The 22576-nt window shown below is 41.9% G+C and overlaps 1 protein-coding gene across 1 annotated transcript in view; it reads left to right on the top strand.

Moving 5' to 3' along the window:
• LOC128430356 (phospholipid-transporting ATPase ABCA1) overlaps positions 1-22576 on the top strand; it is a 134780-nt gene that overhangs the window by 11971 nt on the left and 100233 nt on the right. The window contains exons 6-14 of the mRNA XM_053416399.1: positions 132-259; positions 957-1142; positions 3225-3311; positions 3425-3620; positions 9908-10047; positions 10746-10862; positions 13565-13762; positions 16171-16376; positions 17487-17663. Coding sequence (XP_053272374.1) covers positions 132-259; positions 957-1142; positions 3225-3311; positions 3425-3620; positions 9908-10047; positions 10746-10862; positions 13565-13762; positions 16171-16376; positions 17487-17663 — 1435 coding nt within the window. The remainder of the gene's footprint in view (positions 1-131; positions 260-956; positions 1143-3224; positions 3312-3424; positions 3621-9907; positions 10048-10745; positions 10863-13564; positions 13763-16170; positions 16377-17486; positions 17664-22576) is intronic.

The following is a 22576-nucleotide window of genomic DNA, read 5'->3' as shown; positions in this document are numbered from 1 at the left end:
TTTTTTTCTTAATATAAACCCATCTCTGTAAGTAACCACCCTGTTTAACATCAAGTGTAGTGCTTCTTCAAGGTCTTTTCTTTTCTGTGTCACTTGCAGTAAAGTAATGATTCTCCATCTTTACATTGCAGCTCAATCAGTGACTCTAAAGAAGGTTCTGCGAGACGATGAGACGTTCTCCAAACACCTGAAAGAGAACTTGAAGGTGCCGGCAGCAGTTGTCGAAAGCCTCTTAAATGCCACGATTTACCTCAACCCAGTGAGTATCATTTCACAACTCTGAATCCCATCCACTTTGAAACATGAGTTTCCGAACTCCTTCTGTCAATAAAGTAATTAAAATGCCATCACAGGTTTCTGGAGACTAAAATCGTTCAGAGTATTCTTGAAAGAATAAAATGTCCTGGACCGGAGCTGCCTCTGGGACTCTTTGTCTTGATTGTCATGATCAAAACCAGCAGCAGTGTTTACTCAACAGAATGTTTGAGACGTTTGAAGCTCTGCATATTAGGTGATTCTGAAAGGAAATAAATTGCCACAGCAATAAGAGCTTCAAGTACCTTCTCTATAAACGTCCCCATATCTGATACCAAGGTTTTTACCAAGTGATATCTGAGGTTCTGCGAGAAGGAAATTATGTTTACTGACTTTAGGAAAGATGGGGAAATATAGTGTGAGCTGATTAAAAGCTACCTGACTGTGTATTAGGCAGGAGGTCCTGGGTGTGTGTGTGTGTGTGTGTGGGGGTGTGTGTGTGTGTGTCCGTCATCTGATATTTTGACTCTTGTTGTGTTGTCTCACTGTGGTGTTGTGCCCACGTTCCGATGACATTATTTATTGAAGCATATTTCAAGAAAAAATATGATTTAATAGTTTTCCAACAACATCTCAAGGGACACAAAGATGAAATATGATCCCATGCAAACTTCTAGTAAAACAGATTGTTTCTCTTTCAGGAACGACCGGGCGACCTGAGGACGCTCCTGTGCGACGGGACAGGTCTGGATGAGTACCTCCGATTCAGCAGCCCCGCTGAGAAGGAGGCTTTTCAAAATGTCAGCTGCTCCCTCACTCGACAGCAGCTGATTAACACCCAGCAAGTGTTCCGGCAAAACCTGGATGTGAGGAAACTGCTGTCAGAGGTGAGCTTTGTTACACTGCCAACATTTCCTGTTTACTCCCTCTTTTTGGGGTTTTCTGTGTGAAGGTTATGATATTTAGCTATTACCCCAAATTGAGAAATAAATAAAGATAAGATAACAATCGTTTTCAACATGGATTCTCAATAAATGACAGGCTTTTAGCTTGAAACACACCCATCTTTATGTATTTTATAAAGACAAACGGTCTGTTCTAACTCAGTTAATTCAAAGCAAAGACGATGATTTTCTCTGCCAGCCAATTGAGTAACCAATTTAAAAGTTAAACGCCATGCTTGTCTGGTTCTGTGACTTGGAGAGATGAAGAAGAATCTATTTAAAGAGTAATCTAGATACACGCAATCACTTTTAAGGACAAATCTACCACCAAGATGTCAGAATGTATAAAGTTTCATTCCTGCACAATTATCTTGATGTAATTCACTCCTCTAATTTAAAGGGAGAAGTTATTGTGTGTCCCACAGGATCTAAGCTTTCCAAACTGTCAGGCGCACATCTTTTTTCACTTTCTCTTTCTCTTTCGGAATTTCTTTAAACTCTCAGTTCTCTTTGGGGTTATGAAAGCGTGCACTTTTCTTTGAGTTTATCTTAGAGAAAAATATATGGGACAGCAAATCCAATAAATAAGTGATAAGGCAGAAGGTTCGTAGGAGGGAGCATCTGAACAATTTAAACCCACAGGCGTATTCAGACGCAGAGAAGAAGAGAGAAAGCCCCAGACAAGATATGGTAAAAAAGCTCTCCAGCGCCTCAAGCAAATGGATGGAGAGGAAAAAAAACAACAAGCCTTCACACTTAAAGCTAGACATTGCTGAATGATTGCGATAACAACAGCAACATACAGAAAAGGGACCAGGGAGGAAGTCAGGGTTTATCAGTGAAGTTGTGAGTGGCAGAGGATGATTTAGACATTGGTTCCTGTTTTTTAAGGTTTCCTGAAAATCCTTTCAGACCACGAATCACATGGTAACACTGGTAAACAAAAGGCAAAACTAGTGAGCCAAACCATTTCCATGAAAGGGGTGGGACAGGACAGATGACATACTAAGTCAATTTTGTGTTAGCGATGGAAGTGCATTGCATGCCACTTGTAGGTACATGCACTACAACAGCTGATACTCACTGTCTGTGTGGACGGTAAAAACGTTACGGATGACAACAAATATACAACGTGTCAACAGAGTAAAACACCAAGTTAGAGATTTCCTATGTATGAGAAGTGGACAATTTTTTGGGCCGTTGTGTGTCAGGACAAAATGGAATATGTCAGGTCACCACAGTTTAGATAATGAATGGGAATCACTGCCCGATTAATTCTGGTCGACAAATCTAAAATAACTTTAGGTTATCTTTGTATGATAATATAATTGCTTATAATGTGCTTTTTATCAGCTTATTTGGTAATGCAAAAGTAAAAAATTCAACCACTGGTGACATCAATAACAAAGTGCAGCAGGAAAAGATTTTTTATGATTTTTGCTGGAATCTCTCCCACCATAGATCTCACTGGTGATTTTTCTCAGAGTGGTCCGAGTGCGATACCTCTCTCTCTCTCTCTCTCTCTCTCTCTCTCTCTCTCTCTCTCTCTCTCTCTCTCTCTCTCTCTCTCTCTCTCTCTCTCTCGCTCTCTCTCGCTCTCTCTCTCTCTCTCTCTCCACGTCTGCCCTGAGCATGAGTGGCCCTAAATGACCGTGCTTTAGACTCCATCAGTCACAGGGCCACTCCACACTTGGCTTGAATGGGATTCTATTTTTCAAAACAAGTTTTATTTTTCAAATAATAATGCAGTGTCACCAAACCACTCTTCACACTGCTCCCAGCCCTCTGATCCGCCCACTTGCTCACAGTTCAAAGCTGTGCAATATAATATACTGAAAGACAATGCGCCTGATACTAACACAGCTCAAGCTCTGGTGCAGACACTGGTTGAAAGGACGTGTCAATTACCTTTTTGAAATATTAAGCAATACCAAGGAGGCTGGTACGATACACAGATACAAAGAATATGAAGGCACAGTTTAAAGCTTTTTACAACTTTTAAATACTGCTCATCCTGTTCTTCAGGTGCCTCAATCTCTCAGCCTGAATCCGGCAGATACCGTGACACTGGTGGGGAGAACCACTCGAAATGCTTTACCCGTGATTGAGGAGGTTAGTGAAACGGCATCCGCCAGAAATCCATATTCTATAAATAAATGGCTTTTTTTGTTGAATGCTTACTTTATAAATCTAAATTCCTGACTCTGGGCCTGTGTTGTGTCCAGATGGCGAGGTTGCAGAACTCCATGGTCTTTCAGGCGGCCGGTTCATTGAATTTCCAAGAAAACTTGATTGGCAGTGTCAATATGCTGCTGTGTGGAGATCAGCCTGACCTCAACTCCTCCAGTATGACCCTCAGTTTACGCTCCCCTGGACGAATGGATAAGAACGAGTCGATCCCCGTTACGGGCAACAGTTCCGGTAAGTGCCGCAGCAAACTCATTTTTAAAGCAAAGCACTCGCACAGTTCTCGTGTGTCAAAAATTAAAGTGGAAGCCAGGAAATAGACCTTGGTAGTTTATTCTTATTTCTGAAATCACCGGTATACAACACAGTATCACAGGACATGAAGTGATGGGTGGAAGCTGTTTGTTTTAAATCATTATTTGTTCCCCTTAAAAAACAGTATCTATGCCAGTATCCTGGTGCATTGGAGCTGCAGAACACACAAAATGGCAGGAAACAATAAGTGCTTGTATGAAGGGTGGTCTTAACGGATAAAGACATACACATATATATTTTTCCAAGCACACATTAAGTGTTATTATGAAATGTTTATTTAAATTTGCTTCTGCATTTAAAATCCCAGAGTTTCCTGTGGTAGAAATGTGGAAGGTTGCAAAGATCCAATAACTCACATTTCCACAAGTTAGATTACAGTCAGCTCTGCAACATGCAAAGGGTACGACTTCATCCAGGAACAGGCACCTGTGGCACAGTGGACACCCAGGCCTTAGTTTGAGAGTAGGTTTGATTAGGAATACATTATCGACATCTCTGACAGGGGCTGGCATCCATCGCAGCCAATCAAATCAGCTCCTCTCATTCCATTTAAAGAGTGCTCTCCCCACCCTGATTTCCTAATGGACAGGAGAGTCCAGAGCAGCTCATCCCAAATGGAAACCGATGTTGTTTTCTGAGTGGGGCAGAGTCGCCCGGCAGAAATATATGAATAGCCGCTCCTGTTGGGGGAGGACCTATATGTAAAGCTGTATAACTATGCTTGGTCCAGTGCATCATTGTCTCCCATGCTCCTACTGATTTAAACATGGCAACATGGGGCTGAGTAGCTTCCACAGCTGTAACTAGAGGTGCTAGTTATAAAAGATTTTTCAAAAAAGGACCACGTTGTAGAAAAGTGTGCTACATTGACAGAGCTTTGAAAATCAGGACTACACCTCGCACATTCAGAATGGTTGCAGGTTTTCAAGGCTGCAAAAAAAAAAAAAAGTCAAATGCTAATAGGAAACAGCTTTTGATCCAGCACTCCCTCTGCCTTCCTGGCTTTACTGCATTAACGTGTGAGTTTAAAGCATAAGTGGTCTCTCGGTTGAGGACTTTTATATCAAAGTTAAACAGACACTCTGTGTGAGTCAGTTCGGCAGCAGTTGAGTCGTTTGCCGTGTTGCTTCTGTGCAAATTTTTTTTTTTAACCTAGAATGAAAAAAGAGATGACTCTGCTTCACTGGGAAATGTTTCAATTAATCAGTTAAAGGCAAAAAAGATTATTCTTCTCCTGGAGCAATATATGTGGCACACTGTTGCTGTAGGCCTGTTGGTCAAGGCCTGGGGCAAAACTGAAATAGTACGTCATCGCCAAACCACAGAATGATGCTTCACAAATGACTGAAGGCCATGTTTTCTGAACGAGCTGTATTGAAATTGTGTTTTTCCTGCCACAGTGTTTGGCAAAACCTTCCCGAGTTGCGAGTGATGTTACTCTGATTCTTCTTGTTGGGGCCATTTGATATTGGTGTTTCCGATTGAAATTGGGGAGATGACCTCTTCTTTCACATGCAGCATTTTGGAACTCAGGGCTTGTAGATTATCTGTTTATTTCATTTTGCTCTGTAGTCCTTGAAATACCCACAGGAACAAAAGGCATCAGGGGAGCAAGCATTTCTTGTAGCGTATGAAGATTTCTGTTGTTACATATATAATAAGCCTGAAGTGTGTTTGAGGTCATTGGCATGTCGTGACTGACTCGTCCTTTCCTTTAAGCTTTTGAGACTGAAATGAAAGATGACTCTTCTTTTATCCTTTGTGTTTGCACACTTCTCCCATACAAGCGCATTCTTACCTCCCAGTTTGAATGTTGTCAGCACTACACAGTCAGATGTGATCTCCATCTGACCGAAGAGTGGGCAGCTTGTATTCAGCATCTTTTCATGCTTTTGTGTGAACACTTCATCCTTCACTCGTGTGCGCAATACGCTTCTTCTCCTTCGAGGTTGTTTTCTAACCTTGTTCATGAAGTTTGTCTTAATTGGAAATCAAACTTAATATTATAGTTGCAGTGGTCACTGCAGCAAAAATAACTCACTTTTATCTTTTAGGTTTTAATTTAGAGGCCGTATCTCTAGTGAAGCCTTTCTAACCAATTTGCTTTTGAAGATCACATAATATTATATAATTACATAAGATCAAATGCACTACTTCAGCATATATTATCACAAGTATTGTAATATTACACTTTTCTGTTGTGTAATACCCAGTTTCTCTACCTAAAGTAAATGGAATGTAAGTATGTGATATATATATGGAAGTGGTTTGAAATGTATTTGAAAGATGCCATTCAATTAACATGATAGATATTTTGGACAGATCAAATACATCATTCACACTGGTGCAATGTTAAAAAAAAAAAAAAAAAACGTTGTCACTGTTTGAAAAAAGGAAAAGAGAAGATGTTGCGGATGTGGCAGCTTTGAAAAACCACTGAATATGTTTGTCCCATAAAAACCTTGTGAAACTTCTTGCAGCCTGATGCTCATTAGAGACCCTGCATCCCCGTTTCATTAAATGCCAGTTCTTTGGAGGAAACGGCACAGAATTAGATTTTAATAAGACGCCTCTATTCCCCAGGAATAAAGTTATACTGTAAAGTGGAATTTCATGCTAGTGCCAGAACAAATTAGCACCAACATTGCATCAAGCATACGAAAATAAGCACTAACGTCTCTGTTAGCATGCTAATGGCTGTTTTGGATTTTTGCCGTGGCATTTCATTGTGTCGGTCTATGTACAGTTGAATTAATGTGCAATATGCAGTGTGCCTGCGTAATGGCCAATTACAACTCCTTTGTAAGTGTAAAAGTACACTCTGAGGAATAGTAAAAAAAAACTGCTGCTATAAAGGCCAAGGCTGAGGTTCTGTTAACTGCTCGGTAATGTTCTCCGCCTAATTAATTGGTGACAACAAAGGGAAATGCAGAAGAGTCTGGGCGGTGACGGCTCTTCAGACAAGTAAACACTCATTTTAACCTTTAAAAGAAAAAACAGTTAATAGTCTTGAATAGGAAATTATTACATGGTTGACAATGTCATGTGGTTATTGAGGAAATGTGCTCCAAGAATCCAAGACAATGTTGGTGCGGTATTTCAGTGGAATAGCTTCATTCTCCCTCTGCAAACAGAATACGTTTTCTGAACTGGTTATATTTCTCTTTTTGGATTTTCAAAGTTAACCAACGCTGCAGAAGCTTATTGTTGACAACACATCCTTGTACCAGCCAGAAGGTTCTCAGATGAATGCATCTTCTGTTGATCCGTCGAAAATGGCCTTGTCTCTGTCACTGTTCTCTTGTAACTGCGTGTGATTGTTTGCTCATAACTCATTCTGGTCATTTCATCACTTGTTCTGTTATCCTTGCCCACTGGTGCTGCTGAGAATAATTAGTAAACGGTTTGTACTCCGAGCTGGACCCAGTGAAGCTGTAATGAGTGTCTATTGTGAGGGTTGTAGGCTGTTAGAGTGGCCACTCTTATATTACAGCTAATAATAACCATAATTAATTATAGATGATAAGTGCTTCTTAGTTCTTACATCGGGTTAGTTCATTTTAAACTGGCATGTCATGTATGTGCCGGACGTGCGTGTGTGCGTTGGCGTGTTTGTCTGAGTGTCCTCATGCTTGTCTGACTCGCATTGTGCATTGCTTGACATTCCTGAAATGTGAGTGATGCATATACCCCTGCTCCTGTGTGTGTACACGTGCATGTCCACTTATGTGATTGCGTGTGCAGCAGCAGCAGCATTTGCAGTGCGTCAACGCTCCGGTCTCTCCTCAGTGCAGCATTGAGCCCATCTCTAGGGTGCAGCTCAAATTGATTAAATTTGCCAGGTAAGTTGAGGGGCTGACTAGAGGCTCCAAGCAATTATTTGACTGTGGCTAAACCCGGTGTGAAGAACAGATTCTCTTGTTCTCTAATGCTGCCGTTTTGTAATAGTCAAGATCTGTTGTATAAAAAGAAATGCAGCTCACGGCGATGGAGAATGTAGCCTCAAGCTCACACACACACACACAGCTGTAATAATCTATTCTCATAATCCGAGTTATGGTGCATTATCCTTCTGGAAGTCACCATTAAAAGACGGTGAATTGTGGAAAAGGAATGAACAGGATTCAGATTTCTTTCTCTACATCATCACACCACCACTTCTGTTCTGGAATGTTTAAACGAAGGGTGTTGTGTCCATGGATTCACGCTGTTGATGCCAGATCATCATCATCTCATTCATCAGTTCAGGCTGTTGTTCAGTAATCATCCGTCCTTTTAGTTGGTTCCCACTCAGTTTTCGGTTGTTGGAATCTGACATTGGCAGTACCCTTTGTCTCGAGGTTTGCCTTTCCAGATGCTTTTCTTCTCTCCTCAGTTGTAAAGAGTGGTCGTCTGAGTTTCCTTAACCTTTCTGTGAGCTCCCACCAGCCAGGTCATCCTCCCCTGACCTCTCTCAACAACTCTCATCACCGGTTGTTTTTTTGTTTTCGGAGTAAACTCTTGAGACTGTGGTGCGTGAGCATCCTAGGAACTCGGCAGTTTCAGAAATGCTCAAACCAGCAGCCCCCTGTCTGGCACCAACAATCAGGCCAGAGTCAAGGTCTCTGAGATCACTTTATCACCCCGTTTGCTCAAGAAAACAAAAAACCTTTAATTGGCTATGCGTTATAAGCACAAGTGCACTTTTCCTTTACGTCTAGTTTCATTAGAAGGATTTCTGAGGCTTGAACAATTGAAATCATCTCGTATTTGTTAAGGGAAAACGGTAAAAACTGTAAAATGTTTCTAATTTGGGCTTTAAATCATGTCGTTATTGCTCTGGTGTATCTTGGCTCCCAAAGTCCAGGTCTCCACATAGAGCACCCCTTTTTTAAATGATCAATATATTCTCCCTTTTCATATTCAGTGTCTCACACCATCCTTGTTTCCAAAAGACAGCGAACAGTCTACTGAGCTGGAAGAACTCCTATAACTCAAATGTTATGATTGCAGGAAGTCACATCTGTGGGGTCCTTGTGAGAACAGCTGGCCAGACTCTCACTAAGGGGGGTGGCCATTAGCTCTCCACACACACACCTCCCAGGAGCACCTGGGAGAGATGGCCAGCAGGCAGAAAGGCTAACATTTAATTGCACTGAAAATGGCTGCTAAAATGTCCCTGATGGGCGAAATGGTTGCCCCGGTGAGATGAGAGGCAGAAGAGGTTTGAGGTCTTGACAGGGAAAAATGAAAAAAAAAAAGGGGACATGAAAAGCTGCTGATGTTCTGACAGCTGTCTGGACAAAGAGGACAGTTATCAACAGATCAGAAAGGCAGACGGCCGTATTGAGTGGCAGCCGAGACACCGACATGATCAATTGTCTGATGAAGTCCCACACAGACGAAATCCACACATAGGCTTTCTTCCTGCTCCAGGTTTCCGCTCCTTGCAGGTCCTCGTGTAGCGTATTCAGCGTTCTATCACACTGGCTATATATACACACTAGCAGACAAGTTAAAGTAGTAATGATTGTTCTGCTGCTGAGCATATTGACTTTTTTCCCCGTCTGCTCCATTGAACCTTTTCCTTATTATTCAGGTCTCAGCTCCTGTGTGTCTCTGAGCATTTTTCAGTGATCCCAACTTTTTGTAAAAATATCTTCTTTTGCAACTTCTAGATTATTTTAGCTGCACACACAGATTATTGGATGTTAGGTTGGATTGTCATCAGGATTGTGCAATAGTTATTGAACAGATTTCCTCTTAAACTTGCTGGAAGGATGGGACAAGGGCCAAGAAAGAACCTATGACATTATGGTGCGGCCTCTGGACAAAGGATGTGATTTTTACATTTTAAAGGATTTTCCCATGAAATAAATCATGGATCAGCTGTTTAACATGGTATATTAGTATTGTGATGTGTCTCTGTAAAGGTTTCTAATACGTTAAAGCAATGTGTCTGCTTTATTACTTTATTATTGCTCACTCGGGGGTTGAGAAAACGTCTTGATATTGTTACAGCCGAGAATTTCAATCTCGATGCCGAATACTTATCATGTTTGCTTCTTCGCGGTTGCAAATTCGAGGATTTTGCAGCTCACAGAGGTTTTCTCCTCTGCTCGTGTCCCACATGTGCACCGTGCACGTGGGCTCACAGATGCCAACTTGTTTTCCTGGTTCTGCCGTGACTTTCCCTGTCCTCTCCCCTCTCTTATTTTCTTATACAGATGCTTTTTGTCAGACCCTTGTCGACACCCTGGAGAGCACACCTGGTCTGCGCAACATTTGGAGCACGTTCAAGCCGTTAGTGCAAGGCAAAGTCCTCTACACCCCCGACACACCTGCTGCCCGCCTGCTGGTGAACAAGGTAAGTTCAACGAGGGGAAACTGCACGACATCAACAAGCGGAAAATATTCTAACTTGCATCGTTTACTGAGCGCTACAAAGAAAAGTGTTGTTTGTTTAATTAAGAGACGAGTGTGTTTGCATATTTGAGTCCTTTCATTACATTGCCAGCGTGAGTTGGGGCCTCCAGGGGGGGGCAGTGAATAACGCGGGATGTCACACAACGTTACTACCTGGGGAAGCAAAGAAAAATAACGCAATGGTTCGTCGGAAGAACGCAATGAAAGTAATGCGTTATCGTGACATGACATTTCTCCGAGATATTAGCATCGCTGTGATAACTGCATAAGCCAAACAAACAACAGGCGGGGGGGCGAGGATTTTGCATCGAGAATGTATTACGAGTGTGAGTAAATTCTGCTGACTTCACAGCGAGTGGCCCGGTGCCTGGCGGAGGAGGCCCCCCCGTCCTCACATCAGGCACTGTCGCATTGTTTACAAGTCGGTGTTCAGGGCTAAATAACCCCATTTACATTCGCTTCCATGGGGGGGTGACAGTGTGACAATGTGATGAGTTCCTCCAGGGATTAGCTGCAATGTGCAGAGGTGAAGTTCTGTCATGTCGGGATTGGCTCAGTGCAAATAGGAGATGCTCTGTATTTTCAATCAGGGAAAGGTGAGGTGATTAGTTAAATACCGTTTTTTCTTTTTTGTTTCAGGCAAATGGTACATTCCAGGCCTTGGCTACGTTGAAAGAGCTGGCTGATTCGTGGGAGGAGCTCGGGCCCCGCGTCTGGGATTTCTTTCAAAATGGCTCTCAAGTGAATGCACTACGGGTATGACTCCACACCAAGATGTACTATGACCTGAATCACTACAAACTTCAAGGAACAGTCTAACAGTTTAGGAAATGTTTTAATTTGCTCCCCTGCCTTACTTTTCTCAGTTAGATCAATTCCAGCCGTGATAAATATGAAGCTGAAGTCAGGAGACCGTTAACTGAGCATGAAAAGGAAAACAGATTGCCTGACTCTTCCCCATTATACAAACTGGCCCAACCAATTAACCATAACATGAATTAGTGAAGTGTTTCTTTTATTCACACAGAAAATGCAAGTGTAAATTCAGCAAAAGATGGTTTTACAAGGGGTAATGTGCTGGAGGTCTTTTTTTTCTGGTTGCTTGCAATGACCCCTCGGAGTCTCTGCTAGTTGCCTGGCAACCCAACAGTGACACAAAGACATTTTTGCTTTTATTTAAAAAAAAAGATTATTGCCATTTTTCTTTTAATTCCTCCTGTTTTATAAAATATAAATTGACCCTGGCACATCTACTTTTGTCTTTTATTTATCTTTATTCAACATTAATTTTCTATCTTGAGCTTGTCGTTAAATAAACACTTAGTAAACCATTGAATGCACATGCAAAAAAAAAAGCCCCAGGTATTTTTCTTTAAGTGAAAATCAATAGAAAATGAAATGATGAGTCTTACATATACACATGTCATGTATAACAATTTGTTGCACCTTCAGTTGTGCATGGTAATTGGAGGGGGGAAGTAATTATGGATGAGTGCAGGATAATTTTCATCCTGGCAGAAAAGGATTATCTATAGAAGTAGAGGCCATGGACTCTCCCTGCCTCCTCTTCTCCCTCTCCTCGCCTTTTTCTGTATTTCCTTGACACTGACATTACTCCAGTGTCACTCCAAATGAGCTTATAGGCAGCTGCAGGGAAGCAGACGTTGGGAGCGCCATATAGCCAGGGTATTCATTACCCTAGCCCTAACCTTTACACAAATGGGCCGGCAATCCTCCTTTGTCTTCATTTTCTCGCAGCCTGGCTCCCGCTCTCGCTATATGACGCCGGTGGCTCCGGAGGTTTGTCATCTTCGGAGGTCCTTGAAGGTCGCAGACACGTTTTACGTTGATGGACCAATTACCATCACCAGCACAACCACATTCGATAGAGGATAGAAGATTTAGGGTGCAGGGCTGAAGAGAAGGACAAACTGTGGTGTAGCAACATTCTCTGAGATGGCGCTGACACAGTGTTTACATGTTAAAGTTGTAAAAGTAAGGGTAACTGTCACCTGTGAACATCTTAAAACAGCTGCCATGGGGGATTCACCTCAGGAATCTGATTTATACTCTTAATAAAGGCCAGCGGATGCATTCAATTTCTTCACTGGAAGATTTGACACATGACCAACAAGGTTAAATGGCATTTCTGCAGCTCATTGGCTCAAATGCCACTGGTCATTAGGCCACGTGAAAAGAAATGTCTCAACCTCTACAATAGATAGAGACATTTAATACCACAACATTTGCCGGGTCGAATGTTTGGCTTTCATTTTGAATCGTTGACTTTTCCCTTGACTTTGTGTCCATTTCTTAAAAAGTAACAACGAAGCCAGCAAACTTGCACAGATTTACCTTTTCTTTACCTCCTCCTCAAACATATCTCTCACCGACCGAGTCTTGATCAGCAGGAACATCAGTGAAACCCTGCGTGCTCTCCCCACGCTGAGATCGTCAGCCGTCCACCGAAATGCAACTTCGACTGAGAGTGCTGGAAAACAAACAAACACAAATTTCCCGTGATGCACTTCCCCTTTCCCATGATTATTCCATGGAATCACGATGCATTTCATCAGTCACATTTCTTGAAAACAATGAAATCATATAAATAAAAACATTGCACCCGGCCTTAAAGGTACAGGCACGTGTTACATCAGGTCTAAATGGGTTAATGGTCTGATTTCCATCATGAATACACACATTTTTGATGGATATGCTGAATTTTTTATTTAAAGGTCATACGCTGCATCGTGATTCCTTAATTTGACACTTTGTCCCAAGGTTAAGCAGAATCTCATCACAAGTGTTGACACTGAAAGGCCACATAGCGCACTGTCCAGAATACATCTGTATCTTCTTCTCCGGCTTTCACACTTTAAACATCGCCCTTTCCTCTCCAAAAGTCAAACCCCACATGGTCCCACACACACACACATGCAAGTACACTGAACTGGAATGCAGGCCAATTAGACTCTATTACAATATGGATATTATGGCGGTAAGGGTGCTGTTTATATTCATCACATTGAATGAACTAATTTAAATCAAGTATATGATCTCAGTGGGTTTTGCTTCTCTCTCTCTCAGTTTTCCCTCTGTGTACGTGACAGGTAAATTACCTAGTGTTATTCTTCATATTAGTTTTATGTAGTAACACTGTCATTACAGGGAGCGGCGTCAAATTATTACCGGGGTGTAAATTTCACAGCAGCATTCCCGGAGCCTGAGGTACAACAGTGCCATCTATCTCAACCCCGCTAATTAATCCTGGGGAAGAATAAATGTCAGCAGCAGCAAAGAGCGATGCTGACCCCCCCGCACTTGTTCTTCTATAACAAGACACCGGATTTAAACACGTCGGGACTCATTCCGATTCTGTTGCACTCATACCACAATCTGCACTGCACGTCTCACCAGTAGCTACAAATAAACCCCTCTCTCCCCCCCCTCTAAATTAGGCTCTGCTGGAGAACCCAGTGTTCGCGGCCGCCCTCGACCAGCGTCTCAACGGCACAAGATGGACGGCCGAGCTGCTCGACAACTTCCTGTACAACGGGCCCCCGGAGGATCGTCCACCTGGAATGCCCACCACCGACTGGAGGGACGCTTTCAACGCCACCACTCAGATCCTGAAGCTTCTCTCCAACTTCCTCGGCGTATGTGTTCAACTTCCCATTATTAGTTTTTCTGTAAATTTAATTTAAATAATAATCTCTTCTCTCATATTAAGGACATTAAGGAAACATACATTTTTCAGATTATTTTGCCTTTCCCTACTTGTTTAGCTCCTTACTTCTGTTATTTATTTAATTTAACTAATCTATGGTTCCTATCGCCTCTAACCAAGTGCTGCATGGCCTTCAGATTTATCATTAGCATGTGTGGGTAGAATATAATAATCTATCAGTTTCCTTTCCCCGGGGAGTCAGATCTTCAATTGTGAGATGTTAGAAAATGATCTGATAAAATGTTTATGACATAATAACAGCACTTTAATTTACTCCTGTATCTCTCTGTCACACCACTCTGGTGGAACACCAGGGGCGCTCCTGAGAGTAAGTGGGATGACACAACATGTTCAAGTTCAGCACAGCGATTCATTATTTTGTTCCTCAGCTCTTTAACAGGCTGAGTGTTTGCTGCTCCAACCAAAGAGACTTGACATGCTTGACTTTTATTCATTACATTTCAATATTTTTGACATTATTATATTTTTGGCAAACTGTCAGATACAGGGGAAGATATTTTGATTAATTGCCTCCACAATAATCATGAATACCATTGTTATGGTACTGAAGTGAATCTGTATCGTCCACATCGAACAGAGCGGTGTCTCAAAGTAGGAACCCACACAGTTGATAATGATATATTTATATGTTGCACAGTTTATAGCAGAAGCCCTCTATCTCTAAGCTATGAGATGAAACATATATAAAGCCCACAAAGTAACTGTCACATGGACAATTACCTTTTTATATGAAGTACTTTGCTAGACGGTAAAAATAAATGCTTTTTCATGTCTACTTTTAAACATTTTGTCCATCTAATGAGCCGCTACCAATATCGGTTGGTAAACAATTCCTAACAAAGACATTGGCTGATATACACATTATAAAAAATGGCAGTCGTTGCCAAGATGTCATTATTAAACCATTAAGATAAAGACATGTAACAGAGGCTTTATATTTTACCGTTGATAACTCTGTCTGGCTCAAATGAGACTATGCATCATGTAAACAGCTTAAGAGGTGATTATGAAGGTGAACATGGCAGCAGCAAAAGTGGTTGACTTGCATCATCATTATGTTGTTATCCCTGGAAATAGGTCTTTGTTCTCTCTTTTGATTCTAACTGGAGATGTTGCCTTTAATTACTTTAAACTCACACTTAGAGGACCCATGTAATTTCTGAAAGGACAAATGTTCTGAACTGGATGTTACACGACTCCTGAAGTCTCTCCTACAAGAGAGGATTACGTTGATTTGTGGCGTCTGCTGTGCGGAAATGATTGCTCGCACTCACACATCCTTTTGACTGGTGCTCATGTCAGTATTATCACATCTCTATCAGCTGTCAGCAGCACCACAGCAGCCTCGGCGAGCATGACACCACCGGGGCTGCACAGCTAAGCATGTTCCTCTGAATTAGGCCAAGACGGGATTGTGGAGCTATCATCAGGGCCAGTTTCTCCGTGTAGAGCTGGAGTCAGATTGTTGATACACAATAGCGTCGCTGTAGCTGCTGGCCCAGTGGCTAGAGACAAAACCCCCAAAAATGCATAAACATGCATTCTCTATCTCTTCAATGAGCAGGGCTTGTAGCCACAGAGAATAGCGCTGATATACAAAAACACAAAGCAGATTCAAGATAGATGGCAAACAGTCTTGCGGGGCACTTGTAATAGACTGCAATATCTTTACTTTCTGTAGAAATGCCTGTAAGGAAAACACAATGTGGGAAGCTAAAATATAAATCTATTATGATTTCCTATCAGATGTGATGGATACTTCGTTCTCCTGACTTATGAAGAGCATATGTCTTCCATGTTTTAGGTTTCAGTCAGCACTTGTCCAAACTTCCCCCTGCTGTGACATCCGCTGCGGTGTGTGCAGAGCAAACGCTGCTGTGATACTTTCCTCCCCAGCGTGGCTTGATATAGAATACCCAATAGAGAACCCCGGGGGAGAAATGATGAAACTATTGCAACAGTGAGATGTGTGGACAGCTGTCAGGTGCGACTGCCTCCCAGGATGGCTAGCTCATTATCGTCTCATGAAACAGAGGGACAAGGCTAGAAACGAGGAGTGCTACCAAGGCTGTATCTCATTTGCTTGTCTCTGCCGAGGCCCAAAACATTTCCTACCCCCTGGCGGCTCCAGATAATTTGGAAATGCACACTGCATGGTTAAGTAAATAGCGAGTGATACTTTTAGCTAAATATCCATCTGCCACTGAGTTGCCGATTGGCTCTTTCTTTTTTTTTTTTTACTTTTGTGGATACAAAAAAAGCAAATGAGTTCATGTAAAAGCAAAGATTATAGTAAAGTTCTGTGTTTGTCGACAGTGTTTGGACCTGAATAAGTTTGAGGCCGTTTCCGACGAGAGCCAACTGGTGAGCAAAGCACTGGAGCTACTGGAGAACGAGACGTACTGGGCCAGTGTCATCTTTGAAAACCTGCAGCCCAACTTCAGCCAGCCGCCGTCTTACGTCAAATACAAAATCCGCATGGACGTCGATGAAGTGGAGGCAACCAACAAATTAAAAGAAAGGTATGTTGAAGCGCTAGGAACCAGCATCTGGGACTGTAATCGCAGAAATTACAATTATACATGTACTTTATGGTAGGTGGAACATGCCATAGATTCTGTTGAAGGAATATTTGGATATTTTGGGAAGGATGCTAAGATTAATAGAAGGCTCACGTTTGCACACTAAATATTTGGCAAGCCAGATGAGTTAAAATTAGCTTAGCACAAAACTGATACGAGGAGGACATTTCCATCCTAGCTCTGTCCAAAGTTAAAAACAATATCCTGTCAATCGTTAAACTACTTCCTGTGCCTTTGGCTCCATTTTTGCCACAAAAGTAATTTCCATCTTCTCGTCTTACTGAAAATGTATTTGCTGGAAGGATGCATTCGATGCTTGTGCAGTGGATTTGTGTCCATTTATTCTGAGCATGTGCTCTTCAAATCAGATCAAAGCTGCAACAACCCTCCAAGAAGTAAAAGGCCTGTTCTGTCTGTTAGCGTCCATTTTCATAATTGCACTCAGTACCCAGTGGAGCGCAGAGATAGTTTGTAGGCACAGAACAAATGTGTGGGTACATGGTCGTCCATACACAGCCCGGTACAAACCCTTACATCATTCAGATCTCAGTGGAACCTTGCATAGTGCAGAATAAGGAAAGAATTAACCCGGGTTTACCTGTTTGCACAAAGGTGATGAGCTCAGATAGTTAAGAATACAGTTTACTTAGCCTGGTATCACCAAACAATCTTCTAACAAACCCAGAACGTTCTAATAATCTTAAACCATAACAAAATGTAGTTTAATTACACAGAAAACGCTTAAAGGTTATAGAAATATTAATTATAAAGACCTTTTAACTGTGTAGTCATGACACCGAAGAGGATGTTGTTATTTATACAGGAGATGAGAGTGAGTAAACTTAGTTCTGCTGCCCTTTAGTGTTCCCCCGAGTAAATTATGTTTTTCTGCCTTCACTGTGTTAAAATACAACTTATAAGAAAAGTTAAAACACTCAAACAGTATTTCGGACTCGTTTTCTCGTGAGTGGTCTTTGCCTCTGACTCTTTCTGGTCGCAGTTTCTTTGCCCTTTGCTAAGACAGATCACAATGTGTCTTCTTTTAATAAGGTCCTGGTCTCCCGGGGCCCGAGACAATTCCTTTAACGACCTGCGCTATATATGGGGAGGCTTCGCCTACCTGCAGGATATGATGGACAACGGCATTACACAGGTGCAAACGTCAAAGAGCCAGCCCCTCGGAGTGTTCGCCCAGCAGATGCCATACCCCTGCTACGTGGATGACGTGTGAGTACAAAAGCTTTTACCTCTCAGCCTTGTGATTCGAGGAAGACGGTTACGCGGCAATAAAGTTCCCCTCGCTCGGGGGGGTTGCCACTCGCTTCCACCTGAGTGTCGAGTCGTGTTCATATTAATCAATTACACCTTTCATGATTTCCCTGTGGAAACTTTAAGATGCTCCCTCTTATTTATCAAACATACTCTTTCTTTAATATCTGGGTTCCTCTCTTGTTGCCGGTGTCGTCTGCCGCCACTCATCACAGAGGAAAACGGCTAATATGGCCAAGTCCTCTCACAATGTCACCGTGAAGGTCAATAATAAATTTATGATACATCCAAATAAATTAAATTATGAATTGAGGGTCAGCGAGGGGGGCGGGGGGGTCTGTCTGTAAGAGTCGGCTAAAAATATTGATTTTAGTCCAACCACAGGAAATCCCTGAATAGTTGATGGATGCTGAATTATTAAATCAACCAACACAAGTCTCTTCCTTGCTCGTATTTCCCCGGCATTTTTATTTTTAACAAAGCGAGCGTACACCATGCCAGATCGCTTGGAGCTCCACTCGCAGCTCCATCACATGTAAAGATTGATAGCAGCACTCCATTTGTGTGGCGCGTGTATCCACTGATAGCGCTCGCCTCCGCTCACGTCCTATCATCCATCCAGGGACACAGATGATGTGGTATCACTCCGAATCTACCAAAGCCAAGATTTCCTCCGAGTCCGGGAAATGACTCTCATCCAGACAGCGTTACGATCTCCGTTAATAAAGCAAAGGCCCAGCGATGCCATCAAGGGGAAAGATAATTACCAGGGAGATTTAAGTCCAACAACACAATGCGCCCCCCCCCCCCCCACCCCCCTCACACCCCCGTGGGAAACGCAGCTCCGACGATTAGGGATGTAATTTGAAAAGTATTATGTGCTTTGGGCACCACCAAGTTTACAGTCAAGTAATCTGCAGGGAGTGCTTGGATCAACATGTTTGAAGGAGAATTGAAATGATGGCTTTATATTGAAGATGCATGTCTGGCTGCTAATATCAACAATTACCCTGTTGTGGAAGCACCAGTTGCATAATGATGGCCTTTATTCCACCATATGATTGTCTCGGAATAAAATGAAATAAAAGGAAATATTAAAAACCATATTAAAAGTAAGAGCTTTATTAATCATCATTGGGGTTTTTGTATTGAGTCTCTATGAAGTGCTTACTTCTCCCTGAACATTACATGGAGCTTCACAGCTTTGCACTGCATTCTGTAGCTGCTTTTCGTAAACCTGGTTTTTACTGGGTACTCTTAGTAGCACTAATTAAAGGGAAGTTCCACTAACTACTGCACCCGGCGGAGACATTCATCTGACAGGAATCGTGTCATTTCAAATTAGCCGTGGCACAAAATCATCCACTTTATACTTCAGCGAGTAGACGTGCTGCGGATGGGAGATGAAAGACGTCCACACCCTCTGCTTTTTTGGGAATGTCTGTTTTTTATCCTGTATGAAAAATTACCACCAGACTCCTTTTTATATGACGGCAAAGCACTGCAGTAACACTCGGTATGTCACCTCTGGAATCAATTTTCTACTGAATCGCACTGATTTCTGTGCGTCGTCATTTACCTCTCATCGTTGTTTGATAACGATCTAGAATTACACGGCCGTGGTGAAGCCTATTTGCTGACGCCAGCCCCTGCCGCCTCACTTTCGTCTCCGTAAAACAAAGGATTAATAATTACACAAGATAAATGGGAACCATAAAGCACCACAATGCCCTGAGTCCCTCCACCATTTACTCTCTCGCCTGCCGAGGCCATTAGGGCATTTTCTCTAAATTATTAACACTTGAAAACTGCTATTTCATTCATAAATAATTGAGAGTGAAATCACACAAAGGAAGATGCGCTAAAACACAGAGAGGCCGGCTGGGGAGAAAGAACCCGGTTGGTAATTATTTTGATCTGGAGCCGGGTCCTCTCAGGCAAAAGGAAGGACAGGACATTGTGCATTCGAATGAACATGCCTGTGGTCGGCTGTAACTGTCTCTGAGTTTAGGGAACGGTCCAATGTGACTTTTAAATGTCTTTAAAAAGAAACAGCTATGTTTATATACTCTCAGATGTTCCATTAAAAATATAAAAAGTTTACCACCCTGGTGTAACGAGATGAATAATACATGTACATATTAAGTCTGTGGCTTGAAAGTATGCTGGTCTCATAGAAATGTGGTTTATGTTTTGTGAAAGCTTTGCTCCTTTCTTTTTTCTTTTTATAATTTTCTATTTTTATCGGCATGCAGAGGTTTTCTAAACAAAAACTGTTGCCTAGCTTTGTTTCCCTCAATCTCACACCAAACAATATTTTGACTTTCTTGACAAACTCCAGCTAACAAGGCTTCACTATCTGCACTGACCTCACACTCATCAACACTCCTTTCAGAAATCATTTCCTCCGCCACGTCCCCACATTTCCTCCCCGCAGCGTGCGACTGCAACGCGGCCGATGAACCACCAGCAACCTGGCCCACTTCAACCATAGCTGACCCTGTTGGCATTTTGAATTTGAGATAAACCCAAACTGTATTAGCGCCCACCGTCTTTGTCTTCATTTTCACACCGTGCACAGGCCTGATATGCAGTATGGGATAAGGCTTGACCGCTGTGGGGCCTGATAGCACATGAACTGGTCCTTTATCAGCGGCCTCTTTGCCACAACACGCTGCCGAATCAGAGGCATCTCTTGTTTGGATCCCGAGGCTGCGCTCCCCATCAATAGGTCTCTCACATTCACACGGGCTTGATGTGAGATCTGAGGCGGCTTTCAGCAATAACACCGGCCCGTGGTGGACATGGGGAATATTTAAACTCAAGCATGTGAGGGGCAGAGACGCTTTTGTCCGGCGACACTAGCTAATTAACCTAATGTCTGCACTGTTGGTAATGAGAGCGGGTGAAATACTTGAGCCTAATTGGGACATCTGAAGCTCATCACAAGCTCAAATCAGCGGTTGATATTTAGTTTCATGTTTCTAGTGACATGCTGTATTAATAACATCGGACAATATTCCCAGTTTGCCTCCCTATACTTCCAAAAACATTAAATTCACTTTAATTCAAGTTTTCCTAAGACCCTGGAGCCGGTGGAGCAATTCCAAGTAAAGTAGAGGCAGTAGATTTATTCAAATGGCCATTATTAACTTGCTAAATGGGCAGAATGCAAAGTGTCCGCGTGTGTAGCCAATCAACATTTGAAGCTGAGTGAGCAATAAGAGCTGTGCATTAATGAGCGTGTTTATTCATTCATTTGCTCCGGTGTGACACTTTTTAAGACCTGGCATTTCAGAAAGTCTCAGAAAGAGGCCGAATGGCAGATGCTGCAATATTCACACCGTCCCAGCACATTAACTCTGGAGTATTTTGAATTTAATGTGAAATCCGTTTGAGAAAATGTGCTTTTGGTTTTGCATTTGGAATTTAAAATAATCATCGTCAAACAGACAGTTTTAATTTTTTAATCATCTGCTTTAAATCTTTTGACTTTTACTGGTACAGCTCATCGCGTATTTGCCTTTAACTTAAAAGGTTATGCAAACTGTGGGGATTAGGGCCGCGTCAGATGTCTTCGAGTTTTGAGAAGTTTACAGAAAGTTAAGTTTTCAAAAACTTGGATAATTTGTCTGTGAATGAGCTCAAAAGCAAGTTATTGCAATTTTTCATGTAAGAAATATTCATTCAAACTAATGAGCACTTGAGTAAAATGTTAGTCTTCAAAGAGGTTTGTTGACACTGGTCTTTAAAAAGATATCATGAAAAGTAGAAGCAATTTGTATTCATAAGTAAAATTTGAATGGTGTTAGATAGATAGATGTATTTTATTCAAATGTGTTTTTGTTAGTTTTGTTGTGACTTGTGCATAAAAGTTAATTGATTGGACACCAAACTCATAATAGTCTGTGAATAGGTTCAAATTGACTATAATTAAGTCCAGGGCATCTCCTTAAAGATGGGAAACGTTCTCTTTCTACATTATTATTTATTTATTTAATGAAGAAACTTTGAATGGCGTCTGCTAAACTACTGTACTTTCAGAAACAAGCCAAACTGAATATAGAATATAGGCTTTTACTGTGAAAAGATCTGATTAAATATTACCTCTTGATTTTTATTAAAAGTCTCAGGTTCTTAGAATCCTGTTAAAAATGAATGGCCATCAATTGTTCTTTAAATGCTGAGACACTCATTTTGTAATTGAGCAATAACCTTCCATTTTTAGCCGTGACTCAACAAGTAGCTTTGCTATCGGTTAATTGAAATATACTTTATTTCTTGGACATGTTCTTGCTGGTAGAAGCAAAACTGGAAAATCCACATGACGGATGAGATATGTTTTTTATGCTATACCCACACATGCATCTCTCTTTCTTTGAGCAATAATTTGTACCGGTAATTATATAGGGTTAGGGGTTCCTATTGAATAATTATTCCCTTTAACAAATTGCTCATTTCAACCAAGAAACTAAAAAGTACATATTCTCAAAAGGAGACAGGAAGCTATTTAGTTTAATTTTTTTATATAGCATCGTACGCCAACCCCTGGGGAGGCCGTGCTCTACTCTCTCTCGGTTTGCTGAGAAACAAGTCTTCCAGCTTCCCCCTAAATTTAGGTCAGGCTGCCGATGTAACCTGGAGCCCTCGAACAAGGACCCGCCCGGAGTTCTGTTACTTAAGCACCTTTGATCGATCAACCGATGTATAATTCAAGAGCATCTGGTGGCAAGGTTGTCAGCGTCAGACAAGGTGTGCATGACTGATCCCCCCCCCCCCCCCCACCTTCCAGTGCCAGAAGTCAGACAGGAGGAGTTAACTCGCCGAGGCTGTCAGCTGTTACAGAGACGTCAGCGTATTCAACTTGCTTA

This window comes from Pleuronectes platessa, chromosome 23 (genome assembly GCF_947347685.1).
Source record: "Pleuronectes platessa chromosome 23, fPlePla1.1, whole genome shotgun sequence".
In the NCBI taxonomy this organism is placed as follows: Eukaryota; Metazoa; Chordata; class Actinopteri; order Pleuronectiformes; family Pleuronectidae; genus Pleuronectes; species Pleuronectes platessa.
The sequence above is the reverse complement of the archived record's forward strand: the minus strand, read 5'-3'. Positions and strand labels throughout refer to the sequence as shown.